The sequence below is a fragment of the Nyctereutes procyonoides genome, unplaced genomic scaffold, assembly GCF_905146905.1.
Source record: "Nyctereutes procyonoides isolate TBG_1078 unplaced genomic scaffold, NYPRO_anot_genome, whole genome shotgun sequence".
In the NCBI taxonomy this organism is placed as follows: domain Eukaryota; kingdom Metazoa; phylum Chordata; class Mammalia; order Carnivora; family Canidae; genus Nyctereutes; species Nyctereutes procyonoides.
The window spans coordinates 54,491,073-54,508,770 of NW_026575043.1; the positions used below are offsets into that span (position 1 = coordinate 54,491,073).

The 17,698-nt window shown below is 37.8% G+C and overlaps 1 protein-coding gene across 1 annotated transcript in view; it reads left to right on the top strand.

The window, feature by feature from the left end:
* NAA25 (N-alpha-acetyltransferase 25, NatB auxiliary subunit) overlaps nt 1-17,698 on the top strand; it is a 77,325-nt gene that overhangs the window by 50,369 nt on the left and 9,258 nt on the right. Inside the window, exons 15-22 of the mRNA XM_055321859.1 lie at nt 555-654; nt 5,380-5,531; nt 6,055-6,180; nt 9,310-9,553; nt 9,965-10,088; nt 10,735-10,800; nt 12,065-12,162; nt 13,713-13,823. Of these exons, the coding sequence (XP_055177834.1) occupies nt 555-654; nt 5,380-5,531; nt 6,055-6,180; nt 9,310-9,553; nt 9,965-10,088; nt 10,735-10,800; nt 12,065-12,162; nt 13,713-13,823 (1,021 nt within the window). The remainder of the gene's footprint in view (nt 1-554; nt 655-5,379; nt 5,532-6,054; nt 6,181-9,309; nt 9,554-9,964; nt 10,089-10,734; nt 10,801-12,064; nt 12,163-13,712; nt 13,824-17,698) is intronic.

Here is a 17,698-nt window from a genome sequence, read left to right on the forward strand (position 1 = left end):
AGCCACCCAGGGATTGCCTTATTAAGCTTTTTAGACTAAGTAATCCTCCATGATGACCCGCTGCAAAGCTGAAAGATTTTTATATCTTCTTTACTAAATGGTAATTTTTATATTTGCACAATTTAGGAAAGGTAAGAAAGTTATCCCCAGGGATAGCAAACAGCTTTATACTTTGAAAACTTTCTTAGCACACATTGTCTTGAAGTTTTTATTTGCAGTTGAGATTGACACAGGTACTTTGTTTGACCTTAGAGGTCCTTTGAATTTGTTTTTTGACTATTCTTTATTATAAATCAAGGGTATTGTCTTTATTTCTTTCTGTTCCATTAATCATCTGAGTATAAGAAAGCATGACATAGAGTTTTAGGTCTCCCACAAAACTGAATTAACTTCACTCTTTAAAAAAATTTGATTTTGTGAATGAGATCACTTATGTGGCAAGATGTTTTAACTTTCCCGTGTGCTTATTTCTCTGTTATAATAATTTGAAGTGTAGTATTTGATACTGGAGGTGGGTAAGTATAACATTTTTTTTTTCTTTCCTTCTGACCTAGCTATCTTTTGACTCGATACGCCGAATCCTTAGGTCAGTATGCTGCTGCATCCCAATCCTGTAACTTCGCACTCAGGTTTTTCCACTCCAACCAGAAAGATGTAAGTGAAAAATATTTTTTAAAAATTATGTTCTTACCTGCTTAATGCACACATTTCAGAGAACATATTCCCTCGTGTGCCAAGTGCACATGTTGAGGTGTACCATGCATACTTACAAGTGCCTGTAGGCCATAGCTTACTGGCCATGTCTGTTAGGTAAAGAGTTATTTGTGGTTGCTAGGATGGATGTGTTTAATAGAATCCATGCAAAGCTACAGTTAAAACAGTATTAACAGAATAGGAAGTGGTATTCCTCTTAGATCCATCTTTTAATTTCTAAGAGACTTTTTCTAAGGGTCTAAGAGGTAACCCATCATATGTGTTTATTTATTTTTTTTTAAATTTTTATTTATTTATGATAGTCACACAGAGAGAGAGAGAGGCAGAGACATAGGCAGAGGGAGAAGCAGGCTCCATGCACTGGGAGCCCGACGTGGGATTCGATCCTGGATCTCCAGGATCGTGCCCTGGGCCAAAGGCAGGCGCCAAACCGCTGTGCCACCCGGGGATCCCCATCATATGTGTTTAGAGCCTGGGATGCCATAGAAGATTCTGCAAAAGCAGCTGCTCTCTGTTACCTTTATTTAATTATGTAGTTTATAACTGCTGTGCTCTTCACTAACAATCAGTACACTCGTATTTTCTTAGAATCATAAAATTGACCAATTGAAGGACATATCAAGAAACTTGGGTCAATAGTATGTTTTTTAAAGTAGCAATAAATAAGGTAGAGCTATGTGCCATAATGAAAGGATGGGATTTGCACCATATTTTTCACTGCAAGCAGACTTGATCATCTCCACTTGTCAGTTAAGCAGAAATTTTATGTAGTCTCTAGTCAGTCAGCCAGCTGTGCAAAACCACCCAGAACAGAGGTGAAAAGAAGGCAAGTCTCTAGGATGGTCATTGCCTACTTTGTTCTCATGTGCTTCTAAAACTCATTGCCTGAATTCGGCCATACCAGATATCTGCCCATAGCTTTTTGTTTTCATGGTCTAACTGCAACTAAGGACCTTGGCAGGGAAGCTGGTTTTTGGGGATGGTTCTTTTGTAACTGTAACAGTGGTGGCTAATCTCTCTCTTATTGAATTCTTTAGTCTTGTATTTTTTTTTTTTTTTTTAGTCTTGTATTAAATAGAAGGCAGAACAGAAGCATTTCTGAACAGTGGAATATAGGTTTATTGTTCTCAGCTTCCAGTAACTCTGTCCCCACAAGCCTTAGGGCAAGGTCTGGAGGGTTAGTATAGCAAGGGATGGTGAGCTGTGCATAAGTTAGTTATTAAGCCCTATTCTCCTCCCCTTCCTCCACAGTGATTGGGATCTCTGTTCAGACCTCATTTTGTGCCATAGCTCCTGATCAATGAAGGAGGGAAGTTGGCATCAGCATTTGAAGGTGCTGGCCTGACTTAAGAGATCCTTAGGACCTTGGGTTTCTAAAAGAGCCTAGCACAAGTAGGCAGTTGAATTATAAATCTGTGTGTTTTCACTGTGTGTTCACGTATCTGTGCTTGCCCTTCTTAGTTCTGAAGTTTTACTAAGTCAAGAAAAAAAATCAAAAGTGTTTCTCAAATCTCCTTATTCTGGCTGTCATTTCTGTATCTCTAAGAAAGAGGTTAAAGAAACATTTGATTTATTGATAACTCCTTTTCAAAGTTTTGTTTCTCAAATGGCTCTTAGGTGAAAATTGGGGGCAAATAAGGGATTAATCCAAGCCTGGTGCCTGGCTTACTCCAGTTTTTAATCATCCAGCATTCTAGAAGCACCATATTGTTCATGATTTGGTCAGTAAGGCACATTTCATATACTGTTGAAAATTAAGCTTTTATTTTTTTTTTCCACAAATTTTGTGGAGTTGTTTTAAAAATGAAACACACCCACCCCAAAACAAAACAACTCAAGTTATTGTTATAGAGAAAGGAGAGCCTCAGGAAAGATTTGAGAGTATGTTGTTCTCAGTGGCTTTTTAATCTTTGAGGTTTTGCGGATGGTGTGTGGCAGGAGTGACTAATTGATCTGAATATATGTGATGCTGAACCTGAGCATTTTATTGATCTGGGAATAGGACTGTCTGCTTGAAATTTATTTTTATTACTACTAAGAAGAAAGAGCTTATTTAATCCTACTAAAGTAGATAATCTTTGAGGGGTCCTAGAGGCAAAAGCAAAACCAACACAATAAGGTAAATGCACCTTAACCTTTAATGCCTAGCCTGAGTCCCAGAATAGGGAACTGGAGACTGTGGTGTGGACTGTTTCCTGTAGGAATTTGAGATTAAGAACACGATTTTAGTGTTGCCTTGTGTGTCTTAAACCATCTAATAGTATTAGATAATTCTCTGGAAAGCTAAAGCTCTATGTTCTATATCTGTTATTCTTGGAGTTTATGAGATTCCCCAGATGGTTTTTTCTTGAGTGACTGATGAATTTCAATTCCCAACCTGCTCTTTGAAAGAACACTTTTACTCCTTAACTGGAAAATCCAGTGTTCTGCTTTGTAAGGCTTTGTGCTATGGGATTGAAAGTTATATTTGGAAGATCAACACAGGGATTTGCTTTCTGGAAAGATCATCATTTATTGCTGTCATCTTACTCTGAAATAGATTTTTGCAATATGAGACTGAGCCAGATTTTATCTCCAAAAGTTACCTTTGTGTTTGTACTTTAAAAATAGTTTTCCATTTAAAAGTCTGTTTTAGGTATTTGTGAAGACTATCACTCAGGGTTTGATGTCTATCTATTTTGCTCATTTTTACAGTGACCAGGGTTCATTTCAGGAATCCATATGGGATATAACTAGCCTCATTGGTGCATATATGAGTAGAAATAGGTACGGACAACATTCTCTGATGTTCAAAAGTTTTTAAAGTGCCTATGGCTTCCAATTTTGCCTGCGGTTCCAATAGGGGTTGTCTCTTCAAACCGTAGACCTCTCTTGTGCTCGGTCTTAATACAAGATGCCCAGGCCCTTTTTCTAGCTCTGCAGTGGTACTTTGCTGCAGCATTAAAGGAGGACTATCTTAAAAACAGAAGCCAGAGAGCTACAGTTACTGTCTCAGTTTGTTAAAGGACTACATTCTCTATTGCCCCTTGTTTTTCTTTTTTTTTTTTTTAAGCCATTGCCTTTTTTTCAAAAGTGGTGTTCCATGGACCACTCAGAAATTAAAACTGCCTCTGTATTTTGTAAAGCTGGATTCTTTCCTTTAATCAGCATTATTTTGGAACTGTCATTAATAAATTTGACTGGAATCCCCAGAAGTACTATTTTAATCCTGATTAATTGCTGGAGCATTATGTTCCTAAGCAGCTGATTTTTTTTCAAGCTGTAAGTTTCTGTTGCAAGGGCTGATATTAAGCTTTTTGTAAGTCAAGAGGCCATTGGATAGGCAGTTGTGTTTAGAGTATCCTGGCCTCTTCTTGATGGGGCATACACTGTCCTTTAATCAGACTAGAAGGTGCACTTGAGCTTTTTTGGATAGTCCTTCTTTAAACCTGCAGGATCACAAGTAATCTTTTTAATTTTCTTGTGTCCGTCCGTCTTTAATTTCTCCAGATACTGCAGGCAAACAGCTCGCCGAGGTGTCCCATGGGGTTTAAAAGCCGCATCGAATGCAGTTGAATTAGCGCCCGTGGCGCAATCCCGCGGCCTGAAATGAACCCTGCGAGGCTGTGTATCAGAGGGTATGTTGTTGACTATTGGCCTATTTTCCTACTGGGCAAATTATTCAGTCATAATGGAGATGGGGGCAGTGCTGACTGAGGCTATGTAAAAAGACTGGCTTTCCTAGAAAGGATCTTTGGGGCAAACATCCACTTTGAGCTTAACATTTTCCTTGGCCCAAAAGGATACCCTCCTGACTTCTGATCCTGATGGCATAGGCCCACACCCATGAAATGTTCTTCCCCGAGATTTTCTTCTATTGTGCCAGAATTTCTGTTGAGAATTCTTTTTCTTGCCTCTGTTCACAACATTTCATCTGTACATATGTATTAATCTAAAATTAAAGCGCATGTGATGAGTGTTCCCTTCACTTGTTCATGGAATTTTCTGGCATAGGTCTTACGTAGTTTGGATGGACAAGAAACCTGGTTCTTGCAGTCTTTCTGTCCTCAGGATGGATTCTGATGAATTCTTAAGGGTCTTTTGTTTGTTGCCTTCTATCCCGATGTAATGCATATATGCCCTATGTTTGTGATACATAGTACTCAGAAATAAACAAAACCAAGGAGCAGCCTATCTTTTCTCTGAAGGAGGGTGACTTTTATTTGGGTTGGTGGTGGGGTGGTTATATTATTCTGGTGTTTTTGGAACGTTTGTATAAAACAGTTTATCTTAGATGCAGAAAAACATGGAGTAATATCCCTTCCACAATGGCACTAACCAAATTTTTGACTGATGTGGTATAACAAAACCTCCAGTCCTACTGAATTGAAAGACATAACTGCTAAGAGAAAGTCTCTGTGGTGGTAGGAGCAGCTGGGTGGTAGTAATAGTAATAGTAGTAGTAGTACTAGTCCTAGTAGTAGTATTGGTAAAGAACACATAATTCTGGTATAACAAAGAAGAAAAATAATGTTTTTAAAGGCTGATAATACTACTTGATGACCTTTAAAGATTAGAATTCACATCTTAATTTTAGTTTTGAGTATTTTGTTTTGCCTGGCAAAGTTTGCCTTCATTGCCTGATCTGTGAAATATTTATACGGAGGTGATGTCTTTCCTTCCCAGACCTCAGAATATATTATTCAAGCTTACAAATATGGTGCATTTGAGAAGATCCCAGAATTTATCGCTTTTAGGAACAGGCTGAATAATTCTCTTCATTTTGCGCAAGTCCGTACTGAACGGATGTTGTTAGACCTTCTACTTGAAGCAAATATGTAAGTATTGCACAAGACCTATAAAGAGCTAAGGGATTAGATCAGATCCTGAGAGCCATTAATGGGCTCATGGGTGATATTAGCAGGCCGAAGCTAAGGAAAAATGGCTGGGGGGAGAAGTTGGTGGGAACAGAAAAGAAAGGGGAAATAACCCAGGGCATATTGTGGGGAATGATTGGCTGCTGCAAGCACCATGAGTTCTGTACACAAGCCGCCACCCAGACCGTGGTTATCACCCCAAGGTCTGTGGTGTTTAAAGGGTTTCCCTTCCCCTATAAACATGGGATTTCATGAATTAATGTTGATCCACTTTATTTTAGTTGGGCTTTCAGGCACTTTCTCTTGCTCTGTAGCAGGCTAATATGATACAGCCTTGGTTCTGTGTCCTTTTTTGTGCACCTTTACTTCATAATAGTTAATCCTTCTTCCTCTTTTCTTTCTAGTTAAACAAAGTTGTCACTAATATGTTTCCATGGCTGTTTTACTATTGAAATAACACATAAACAAATTTTCTATATCATAGATCAACCAGTTTAGCAGAAAGTATAAAGTCAATGAATCTTCGGCCAGAAGAAGATGACATTCCATGGGAAGCCTTGCGAGACAACAGAGACTTAAATGTTTTCTTCAGCTGGGATCCAAAAGACAGGTTACTGGAATTAAACCCTAAACATTTATTTTTGAAGAATTAGGATGCATCTAAGAGTTACCCCACCAAGAAATCTCTTTTTTGCACAAATACAGTAACATGGTTGTTGTAGGGATAAGAAGGTATAGGTAAGCCAAAGGAAGAAAATGAATCTCACTCATATGTTGGATTGCTGGCTAATCTAAAAATTAGATTTCCCCTCATAGCATACATGAAAAGAGATTCTAGTTGGATTAAAGGTTACATGCTAAAACTCCTTAGAAATTCTATAAGAAAATTAAAAATTTATTTATTTAACAAGAGAGAACATGGTTAGGGGGACGGTAGGAGGGGGTAATAGGAGAGGAAGAGCGTGAAACCTAAGTAGGCTCCACACTCAGCACAAAGCCCGGTTTGGGGCTTGATTTTACAACCTTGAGATCACAACCTGAGCTGAAATCAAGAGTCCGACGCTTAACTGACTGTGCCATCCAGACACCCCTAAAAAAATATTTTAAAATGGTTAGGGCAAACCTTTCTTAGCATTATGTCAAACCTGTAAACAGAGGATTTGGTCTCTGTAAATATTAGCCTTTTATATAGAAGTAAATTTGTTAACAAGTTCTAAAGGTAAATTGGTAATTTTCTTCATATAAATATCTTTCACATACAGGGAGAACTCTTAATTCAATAATAAGAAGATAACAAAACACCAAGTTGGACTTAAGAAATTCAAAGAAATGTACCTTATAGTGATATTTTTTTTAAATTATTATATAAAGATAAAAAAGATTAATACTTGTGGTCAGTGAGATTGTGGGGGGAAAGGTTGTTGTGCATTGACATGGAGATATAACTTTATATAATCTTCCTGTGGGGGAATTTTAGTAATCTGTATTAAGATTGAAAATTCCTTATCCCAGTTAATTCAGTAGATTCACTTTTAGGAAAGTACAATCAAAGGAAGTAAGTGCATAGGCACACAGACCTGTGTATATGAGGTAATTCTGAATATACAGTTGACCCTTGAACATGTAGGATTGGGTTGCTAACCCCCTTGCACAGTTAAAAATCCATGTGTAACTTTTAACTCCCCAGAGACTTAACTGGGGAGTTAAATCATTCGGTTGACTGGAAGTGTTGCCTACAACATGATCAGTTGGTCAGCACGTACTTTATATACCAGTATATTATATCCTATACAGGATAAATGTATACTTACTTTAAAGTAAGCTAGAGAAAGAAAATATTATTAAGAAAATTATAAGGAAGAGAGATTCCTGGGTGGCTCAGCTGTTGAGCATCTGCCTTTGGCTCAGGGTGTGATCCTGAAGTTCCGGGATCAAGTCCCACATCGGGCTCCCTGCATGGATCCTGCTTCTCCCTCTGCCTGTGTCTCTGCCTCTCTCTGTGTGTCTCTCATGAATAAATAAATAAAATCTCTAAAAAAAATTATAAGGAAGAGAAAATACATTTATAGTACAATACTGTATTTATTAAAAAAAAAATCTGTGCATAAGTGGACCCGTGCAGTTCACATCAGTGTGTTCAAAGGTCAGCTGCACTGTGATTTGGGGATTGCCAAGACTATATTCAGTGATTTGCTAGGAATTAAGACTTAGCCTATAGTTGTCTTCACAGCTAAAGTTTATTATAACAAAAGGACGGGGCAGCCTGGGTGGCTCAGCGGTTTTGCACCGCCTTCAGCCCCGGGCATGATCCTGGAGACCCAGGATTGAGTCCCACATCGGGTTCCCTGCAAGGAGTCTGCTTCTCCCTCTGCCTGTGTCTCTGCCTCTCATGAATAAATAAATAAAGATCTAAAAAACAGGGATCCCTGGGTGGTGCAGCGGTTTGGCGCCTGCCTTTGGCCCAGGGCGTGATCCTGGAGACCCGGGATCAAATCCCACGTCGGGCTCCCGGTGCATGGAGCCTGCTTCTCCCTCTGCCTGTGACTCTGCCTCTCTCTCTCTCTCTCTCTCTCTCTCTCTCTCTCTCTCTCTCTGTGACTATCATAAAAATTAAAAAAAAAAAAAATCTGAGTGGCGCAGCGGTTTAGCGCCTGCCTTTGGCCCAGGGCGCGATCCTGGAGACCCGGGATCGAATCCCACGTCGGGCTCCTGGTGCATGGAGCCTGCTTCTCCCTCTGCCTGTGTCTCTGCCCTCTCTCTCTCTCTCTCTCTCTCTCTGTGGCTATCATAAATAAAAAAAAATTATTAAAAAACAAAACAGAAGGACAAATGACAGGATCAGCAAGGGGGAAAAAAAAAGACAATATGGAAAACTCCATGCACAGACTTCCAGTACTCTTTACCTCCTCTGCTCCTTTGTTTAGCGGCAAAAAATGCAGTGATACATGTGTAGCGTTTCTACCTGGAGAAGCCATTCGAGATTTGGTGCCCAAGGTTTTTACCAGCTGGTTATGTAGGCATCCCTTGTCCATCATGTGCCAATGTTCCAAACTCCCAGAAAGAAAGTAGGTGCTCACCATAGACCATATGGTTTGTACAAACAGTCTAGGTACAGTGAGCTACTCTTCATCATTTAGGGAATGTTTCAAGTCCCAAGTTCATAGACATCAGCAAAGCTCAACCTTGAAAGCTGTCCCTTGAAGAATAATAACCTCAGTCTTGCTATGTTAACTCTTTTCTACACACTGTCAAAAAAGATGTCATTTGCAAAATAGTGTATTGTGAACCCATTTTATTTGTTTAAAATATGTCAAATTATATAAATTTTTTATGTTGTACGTTTGTATTGTAAGAGTCTGTATTTTACATTTGTAAGAGTCTGAAAGGATTAATACCAAACTTGTTACTATTTCAGGTGTTTGATTACTAGGGCACATTTTTGTTTTTCAGTTTTTTGTCATTCGAATTTTTTATATCCTGTATTTCTTTGAAAATACATGGTGTATATTTTGTTGTTATCAGATGTCTCACTGAAGCAGAAAAATGACTTGTTAGATAGGTTGTCATTCCCCATTTTATTGATCCTGAAATGGGAACTTGGGTGATTGGGTTTATCCTTCAGCTAGGAGATGAGCACTGGAACCATTCAATGGGACCTTGACTGATGAAAGTAAACCTTGAAAGATGTAAAGGCAACACACTGAATAAAGTGAATGGTTTGGGGATATTTCTTTTTAAGGGATGTTTCTGAAGAACATAAGAAACTTTCTTTGGAGGAGGAGACCATGTGGTTAAGAATCCGTTCCTTAACATTGAGGCTGATCAGTGGACTTCCAAGTCTGAACCACCCTGTAGAGCCAAGGAACTCAGAAAAGACCACTGAGAATGGCGTGTCCTCCCGGATTGATATTCTTCGTTTACTTCTTCAACAGTTGGAAGTGGCCATGGATATGGGAAAGCGATTTATTGAGAAGGAAGTTCAGGTATCATCAATATGTATTTGTCATCAAAGGTGCAATAATCCAGGACTGTCTTTTTAAAAATAGGAATTTGGTGTGGATGAATAGTAAAGAGGAGTATTTTGTCCCAGTTTGTGGTACCTATAGGAAAAAACTTGATATAGGCTTGGGAATTAAAGAGGCTTCCTCACTATCCAAACTAGACAGTGAGGAAAAGCAAAATAGCTTTATTTGTCATGGTGTATTTTTAATAGCTGTGAACAAATTAATACAGAATTTGTTTTCACCATAATGATTTAGTTGTTAATTTGATCAGTGGTTTGCAACCTAGTTACTGAGATAGACTTTATCCAGTAGTTATAGCCCTCTGTTTTCTTGCTTTGTATAAATTTAGATGGATTTAAAGGACATCCCCCCCCCCCTTTTTTTTTTCAGTATCCTTTCCTTGGTCCTGTTCCTACTAGAATGGCTGGATTCTTTAGTTCTGGCTGTTCTCAGTGTCAGACCAGTTCTTTTTATCTTGTTAGTGATATTTATGAGCTGGATACCAGTGGTTTAGGTAAGTATACATTTGCATGAATATATTTACTTAGGTCTTTGTCTTTGAAAACTTAGTAAATGTAACAAAATATTTAAGTCCTCACATATTTGGATGATTGGGAGGAGGTGGAAGCTGTTCTGGAAGTGTCTAATTTAACATCAAAGAACCTATGTATGTACATTCATAGGTTACAAAGTAATATTTTACAAATTTAAGTCTTTTCCCTATTTAAAATCACTTGTTAGGTCCAAAAATTGAAGAAATCCTTAATTTGTTGAAGTATTGTTGGATTTCGGATTGAATTCTTTACTAAACTTTGTGGAGAAGAGTTTTTTCCTAACCCAGTGAGAATCATGCATATTCCATAGACCCTCTTTCCCCTCCAGATCTTAAGGTTTGTAGATTCTGTCTTTGAGATTATTTGAAGCACTTAGATTTTAAGTCTTCCTAGAAAATTGTAGGTATTACTTTTGAGAGAAAGGTAATTAATGCCTTTCTTTTCCTTTCTTATATCTTTTTCTTTGTCCCTCAATGATGGAATTTGATGCCTGTGAGTCTTAAGAGTAAAGAAAATGTCCTTGCCCATGAATTGTTTGCGGGTGTTGATCTTGCTGCTGTTTTTTCTTTTTCTTTTCTTTTTTTTTTTTTTTTTTTTCGATTTTAGAGGATACAGTGGAAATCCAGGAGCGAGTAGAGAATTGTCTTAAGTCTCTACTAGAACAATTAAAAGGTAAGCATTCTGACTATGGACCCCCCGTATTTTATCTAATTATCTAATTAGGAACTCATTTTTTGGTAGAAACTTGAAGGAGTTGCAAACAACTTGAAAATAATGCATACTTTGGGTATTTTGAAAGACTTATCTTTAACTTTAAAAAGTGTTGATTACAAAAGTAGTAGCCAACCTACTATAAAACAGTACACAAGTGGGTATGGTGTTTGTCCCTTTCCTAGCCCCATTTCCCCAGAGGACAGTAAGTACTTTACTCAAAAGGCAAGTAACACTTTTGGAGTCTATACTCCTAGAAGGACCCTAAACAGTCATATGTGTGTATGTGGAAATATATTGTAGTGATTTTTTTTTTTTATTTTTTAAACATACTTTTTTATTTTATTTTTCTGTTGTCTTGGGCACTTACCATGTCAGTTACATATAATATTACACCGTATTATATCAGTGTACTAAGTTTATTTATGTATTGCCTCAGGGAGTACATGATATATTATGTACTTGAGTTATTTATAAACTCTATAATAAAGCTGAAATGAACATCTTGGGACATAAGTGTTTGGGTACTTATTTGAGTACTTCTTGGGATTAAATTCCTGGCAATGGAATTGTTTGGTAAAAGGGTACATAAATGCATGTAAAATCTATAAGGGTCTTTATTTTCAAGAGCCTAAATAGGGGGAAAAATAGCCTAAATGGTTTTTTATTTAATTACCCAAATGAAGAATAATTAAAAGATCAAGAGTATGAGAATAAAACATGGTATTTATTATGAAGGTTAATTTCTATCATGTACTTTGGTCTTTTAGTCCATAATAGCACACATTCTTCTAAATCATTCATTTGAAGTCTTAATTTTATTGTGACAATGACCTATCTGTGGAATGGCTAGCTGGGGTTTAGAGTCTAAAATATATAATTTATGAGGCCACCTTTTATATTTTGAAGACAACAGAGCCTTAGTTACATGGCTTTTTAAAGAGCTTAAAATAGGGGCTCCTGGCTGGCTCATTCAGTAGAGCCTACAACTCTTGATCTTGGGGTTGTGAATTTGAGCCCCATCTTGCAGATAGAGATAACTTAAAAATAAAATCTTTTTTAAAAAAAGTTTAAAATAGATATCCTTTGTTTCATTGTGGTGGGGGAAGCTTTCTGGCTTAAGCTTTTATATTTGCTTATTCTTTATTAGAGCATACATTGTATTCCTAAAAATAGTGTTGAAACAAAAGCCAAATAAAACAATAAAATACTTTCCTATTTTCAGATGTCTTCAGTAGATGTAAAGGTGACCTCTTAGAAGTTAAAGATGGTAACTTGAAAACACGCCCTGCTCTTTTAGAGAACCTAGTCTTCTTTGTTGAGGTATGTCTTTGTTCTCTTCCTGGAAAACTTGGTTTTCCTTAATTGATTGAAAGATAATTTTTAAAAAATAAACAGGTAAAAGGCACCTTATACCTTTATTTTAATCCCCCACCTTTTGTTAACTGAAAAGCAATTTAAATCATTTTTGAAGGAGTTCCTTCCAAGCATACCAAGAAAGTTTTGTTCATAATGAATAAAACTTGCAATTTGCTTTATCAATCTTTGAAAAATTCCTTAGGTTCACTCTAAATGTATCTGTTCTCTGTTCATTTTCCTTTTTCACTCAACTATTATGTTTTAAGTTAATTCCACCAGTTTTTTAAATTTGTTGTTACTAGGGACGCCTGAGTGGCTCAGTGGTTGAGCATATGCCTTTTGCTCAGGGTGTGATCCCGGAGTACTAGGATTGAGTCCCACATCAGGCTTCTTGCATGGAGCCTGCTTCTCCCCCTGCTTATGTCTCTGTCTCTCTCTGTGTGTCTCTCATGAATAAATAAATAAAATCTAAAAAAAAATAAATTTGTTGTTGCTATTCACTAATTACTAAGATTCTGCATTATGAAGGAGAATCTGGGCACTTATTCAGCAAAACTTTCTCCTCTTTTTTAACCAGAGGGAAGAGGAGGATTGCAAACACTCATAATCCATTGTCTTATTTTTGTCACATGTTTATTTACTTTTCTTCCCCTCTTAGCCTGTTCTGGTGACTGATACAGTGTAAGTGTCTAAGACTCTGAATAAATCAGCCATAATTGCATAGTATGTCCATGCACACTCTGTAGCAGAGGAGAAGCATAGGTGTAAACACCTAACTTGAAGGAGGGAATGTGCTGACCAGTTGGGGAGATTTCTGTGTGTGTGTGTGTGTGTGTGTGTGTGTGTGTGTGTGTGTAAGAGAACATGGGGGACGGTGGGGAGGGGCAGAGGGAAAGAGAATCTTTTTTTTTTGTTTAAAGCTTTTATTTATTTATTTTCGAGATAAAGAGTGCAGGTGCAGGAGTAGAGAAAGAAGAACAAGCAGACTATGTGCTGAACACAGAGCCTAATGGGGCACTCTGTCCCATGACTCTGAGATCAGGACCTGAGCTAAAATCAAGAGTTAGATGCTTAACTGACTGATCCCCCCAGGATCCTCTCTCTGTTAATATTTAAGTTAAGATTTGTAGGTGAGGTAGTGTCTTAATGGGCTGGGAGGTGGGTGGGGAGAGGCATATTATAAATAACTTTTGGATTCCATGCCTAGGAATTTGGACCTCTCACTTGAGTGAAAGGAAACTGGGCTGAGGTGGAGGATGCCTTTAGGGCTAGGAGAGCTAGAAGGGAGGATAAAGATTGAAGCAATCTTAGTATTCAAATGAAGGTCTTCAGAATCAGCGTGGTAATTGTAGAAATTAATCTAAACTCTCTAATCTGTAGTGGAGAACTAGAGGAGAATTCGAAGGCATTTGCACAGAACTATCAGCAAGAATTCAATTCATAACCTTAACTGTTCCTGCTAGATGTCTTGAATATAATCCTTATTGATGATTTTGTGATTTTTCCTCTTTCAGACTATTTCTATTATCCTTTGGGTGTCCAGTTACTGTGAGAGTGTCCTGCGACCATACAAATTAAATTTACAGAAAAAGAAGAAGAAGAAAAAAGAAACCAGCATCATCATGGTAATAATAGGGAAAACACAACCTGGTTGCATGCTGCTTTTTCTTTTCATTGTTTTCCTGCATATTATAAGAAACTTTAGAGTCCTATGTACCTTCATTTTCTCTGTCCAGCTTGTTTTTGCTTTTAAATGACACGCCTATAGAAAAGTTGAAAGGCTAGCTAGCATGATGACACCCAAAAATCCTTACTAGACTTGCCACTTGTTAATACCACTTGGCTCCATCTGCTTTATCTTACTCTCTCATCCTATCTACCCCCCTTGTTTGTTGAACTGTTTGAAAAAAAAGTACAGACTTTGTGATGCTTAACAGGATAAAATAGGGCAGTCGCCTACAAAACCACAATACTCAAGAAATTTTCACAGTCCAGACATTTAATACTGATACAATAATATTATAATGTCCACATTCAGATTTCCCCAGTTATCCCAATTGTGTCCTTTATTATAGCCTTTTTCAAAATACTTAAACCCTATTAAGGATCTGACCGTGGCTTTTAGTTTTCTTGTCTTTTTACCCTCCATTAATCTTAAATACTTCTTAGCCTTTTGTACTTACTGTTGAAGAGTCTAGCTCAGTTTTTGGTAGAATAGTCTAGATTTGACTAATTACCTTGGGTTTAGGTTAAATGTAAATGCTGTGTCTATTTTAGCAAATTAAATCAAGAGGTACTAAGGTTGTTTTGTCCCATTATTGGTCCTTGTAGATTTAATTATTTGATAGAGGAAGTGTCTGGATTTCTTCATTGTAAAGGTGCCTTCCCCCCTGTAATTATAAGTCCTCTGTAGGACGATGCTTTGAGACTGAATATCCTGTTCCCTACCAGCCTTTCGCTTGCTGGTTTTAATATCCACTGTTAAGTCTGATTTGCATAAATCATTTAGTACACTGATGGTTCCACATTGGTGAGTTTTAAAAATCCTGGCAGTCGGGCAGCCCCGGTGGCTTAGCGGTTTAGCGCTGCCTTCAGCCTGGGGCATGATCCTGGAGACCCGGGATTGAGTCCCACATCAGGCTCTCTGCACGGGGCCTGCTTCTCCCTCTGCCTCTGACTCTGACTCTGCCTCTCCTCTCTCTCTCTCTCTCTCTCTCTCTCTCTCTCTCTCTCTGTCTCTAATAAATAAAGAAAATCTTAAAAAAAAAAAAATCCTGGCAGTCCTTCCTCATTTATTTGTTGGCATTTTTCTGTAAAATGGAGCTGTCTCACCCCATTCATATATATATTTGTATGTATGTTTTTTAAATAATACTCCCTATTTAAGTATCATTCTTTTTAAAATTTCCTTTTTAATCCATTATCATTATTCTGTTTTGCATGCTCAGATTTGGCTAATGAGAGCATCTCTAAGCTTGTTCCTGTCCTCTAACATGTTGTCAGCTTTTGAGCCCTTATTTTGTGGAATAGCAAAACTGCTCCAACCCCTTTGTTCCTATTCAGCTGACCTGAGAACTTATTTCCAAGGAGCCCTGGTGGCATTTCAAAACCAAGATCTAGATGTTAGGTATACTAATTGGTATTGGGATTTCAGGTTTATGTCAGTGAAAGGAGACAGGAAATTTATTTACACATGCAAACACACAGAATAATTAATTCTTACTGATACCAATATCACAGTGTTCTTCCTTCTTTTCCTTCCCTCTTTCCAATTTGTAGCTTTTTTTGTTTTGTTTTGTTTGAGTTTGAACCCTGGTTCCCTACATCAGTATATTCACTTGTTTTACAATAAATACTAAGAGTTTTGGAATTACATCGTTGTATCATTTACATTACTAGTTTTTTTTTTTTAAACCATTTTCTTTTTAAGATTTTATTTACTTATTAATGAGAGACATACAGAGGAGAGAGGCAGAGACACAGGCAGAGGAAGAAGCAGGCTCCATGCAGGAAGCCTGATATGGGACTTGATCCCGGGTCTCCAGGATCACAGCCTGGGCCTAAGGCGAGCATATGACTCTTGATCCTGGGGTCATGAGTTCAAGCCCCACATTAGGGGTAGAGTTTACTTAAAAAAAAGTTGTTAAAAAGAATTGATTGATATTGAACCTTCCAGGGAGATTTTTTTAGTCAAAAGTTAGCCTAACAGATTGGGCAGGTTTCTTGTGTTTGTCTGATTTTTAAATTGTGTCATATATTGCTAGGATTTCTTTGTATTTTGTTTGTTTGTTTTTAAAGATTTTATTTATTTTTGTGAGAGAAAGAGAACGAGCATGAGTGGCAGGAAGAGGCAGAAGAAGCAGCAGATTCCCTGCTGAGCCAGGGAGTCCCATGCAAGACTCTATCTCCCAGGACCTGGGATCATAACCTGAGCTGAAGGCAGATGCTTAACCAACTGAGTCACCCAGGCACCTGCTGGTCTTTGATATATTTTCTGTTCATATCTTTGCCCAAGTTTCTTGTTGTGGTAGTAATATTTTTCCTATTAAAATATTTTAAGCTTTGGGCTCTTAATTTTGTTATTATTAATTCTGTATCCTGTATGATGCAATTTTTTTCAGTTTCATTTGTCTTTTAACTTAAGTAATTTTTTGTCAACGTAATTAAAATTTTTTTAATGTTTTTAAAAAAGATTTTATTTATTTATTAGAAGAAAGAAAACAAGTGGGAGGAGGGGCAGAAGGAGAAGCAGCTCCATGTGGAGCGGGGAGCCTGATGCGGGACTCAATCCTAGGACCCTGGGATCATGACGGAGCTGAAGGCAGATGCTTAACTGACTGAGACCCATACACCACCACCACCCCACCCCCGATTATCTTATTATTTATTTGTTTTTTTTTTAAAGATTTTATTTATTCATGAGAGAGAGAGAGAGAAGCAGAGATACAGGCAGAGGGAGAAGCAGGCTCTGTGCAGGAAGCCTGATGTGGGACTTGATCCTGGAACTCCGGGATCACGCCCTGAGCCAAAGGCAGACGCTCAAATGCTGAGCCACCCAGGCATCCCCCGATTATTTTTTAAAAATGGTTCTTAGCTTGGTGTAATGTTTAGGAAGGCCTTTTCAATTTATTACACAAGCCATTATCTAAATTTTCTTCTGGAGCTTTGGTGGATTTTTTAAACTTAGTATTTACTCTATTTGGAATTTATTTTGGTTCTTATTTTTTATCTTATTTATTTTATTTTTTAAAAGATTTTACTTTGGGGACCTGGGTGGCTTAGTTAGCTAAGCATCTGACTCTTGGTTTCAGCTCAAGTCATGATCTCATGGGTTATTGGACCCCTTGAGCAGCAAGGAATCTGCTTGAGATTTTCTCCTGCTCCTATCCCCACACTCATGCTTGCTCTCTCTCTCAAATAAGTAAATTAAAAAATATATCTATTTTAAAGTAATCTCTACACCCAAGGTGAGGCTTGAACTCATGACCCCAAGATCAAGAGTTTCATGCTCTACTGTCTGAGCCAGCCTGGTGCCCCTATTTTATATTTTCAAATGTCTACCTAGCTGTCTCAGTACCATTCATCCACTGGAAACCGTTGAGGTTTTTTTTGTTTTTTTTTTTTTTTTACTTTTAAATTTTTCATATTTTCAACATTTTATTTAAATTCAAATAATTAACATAATGTATTATTTGTTTCAGAGGTTGCAGTCTGTGATTCATCAATCTTATACAACACCCAGTGCTCATTACATTACATGCCCTCCTTAATGTCCATTACCTAGTTTCTTTTCTATGATTGATTGATTGATTGATTGATTTATGATAGACACACAGATTGAGGCAGAGACACAGGCAGAGGGAGAAACAGGCTCCATGCTGGGAGCCCGATGCAGAACTTAATCCTGGGACTCCAGGATCGTGCCCTGGGCCAAAGGCAGGCACCAAACCGCTGAGCCACCCAGGGATCCCCTGTCCATTACCTAGTTATCCCATCCTCC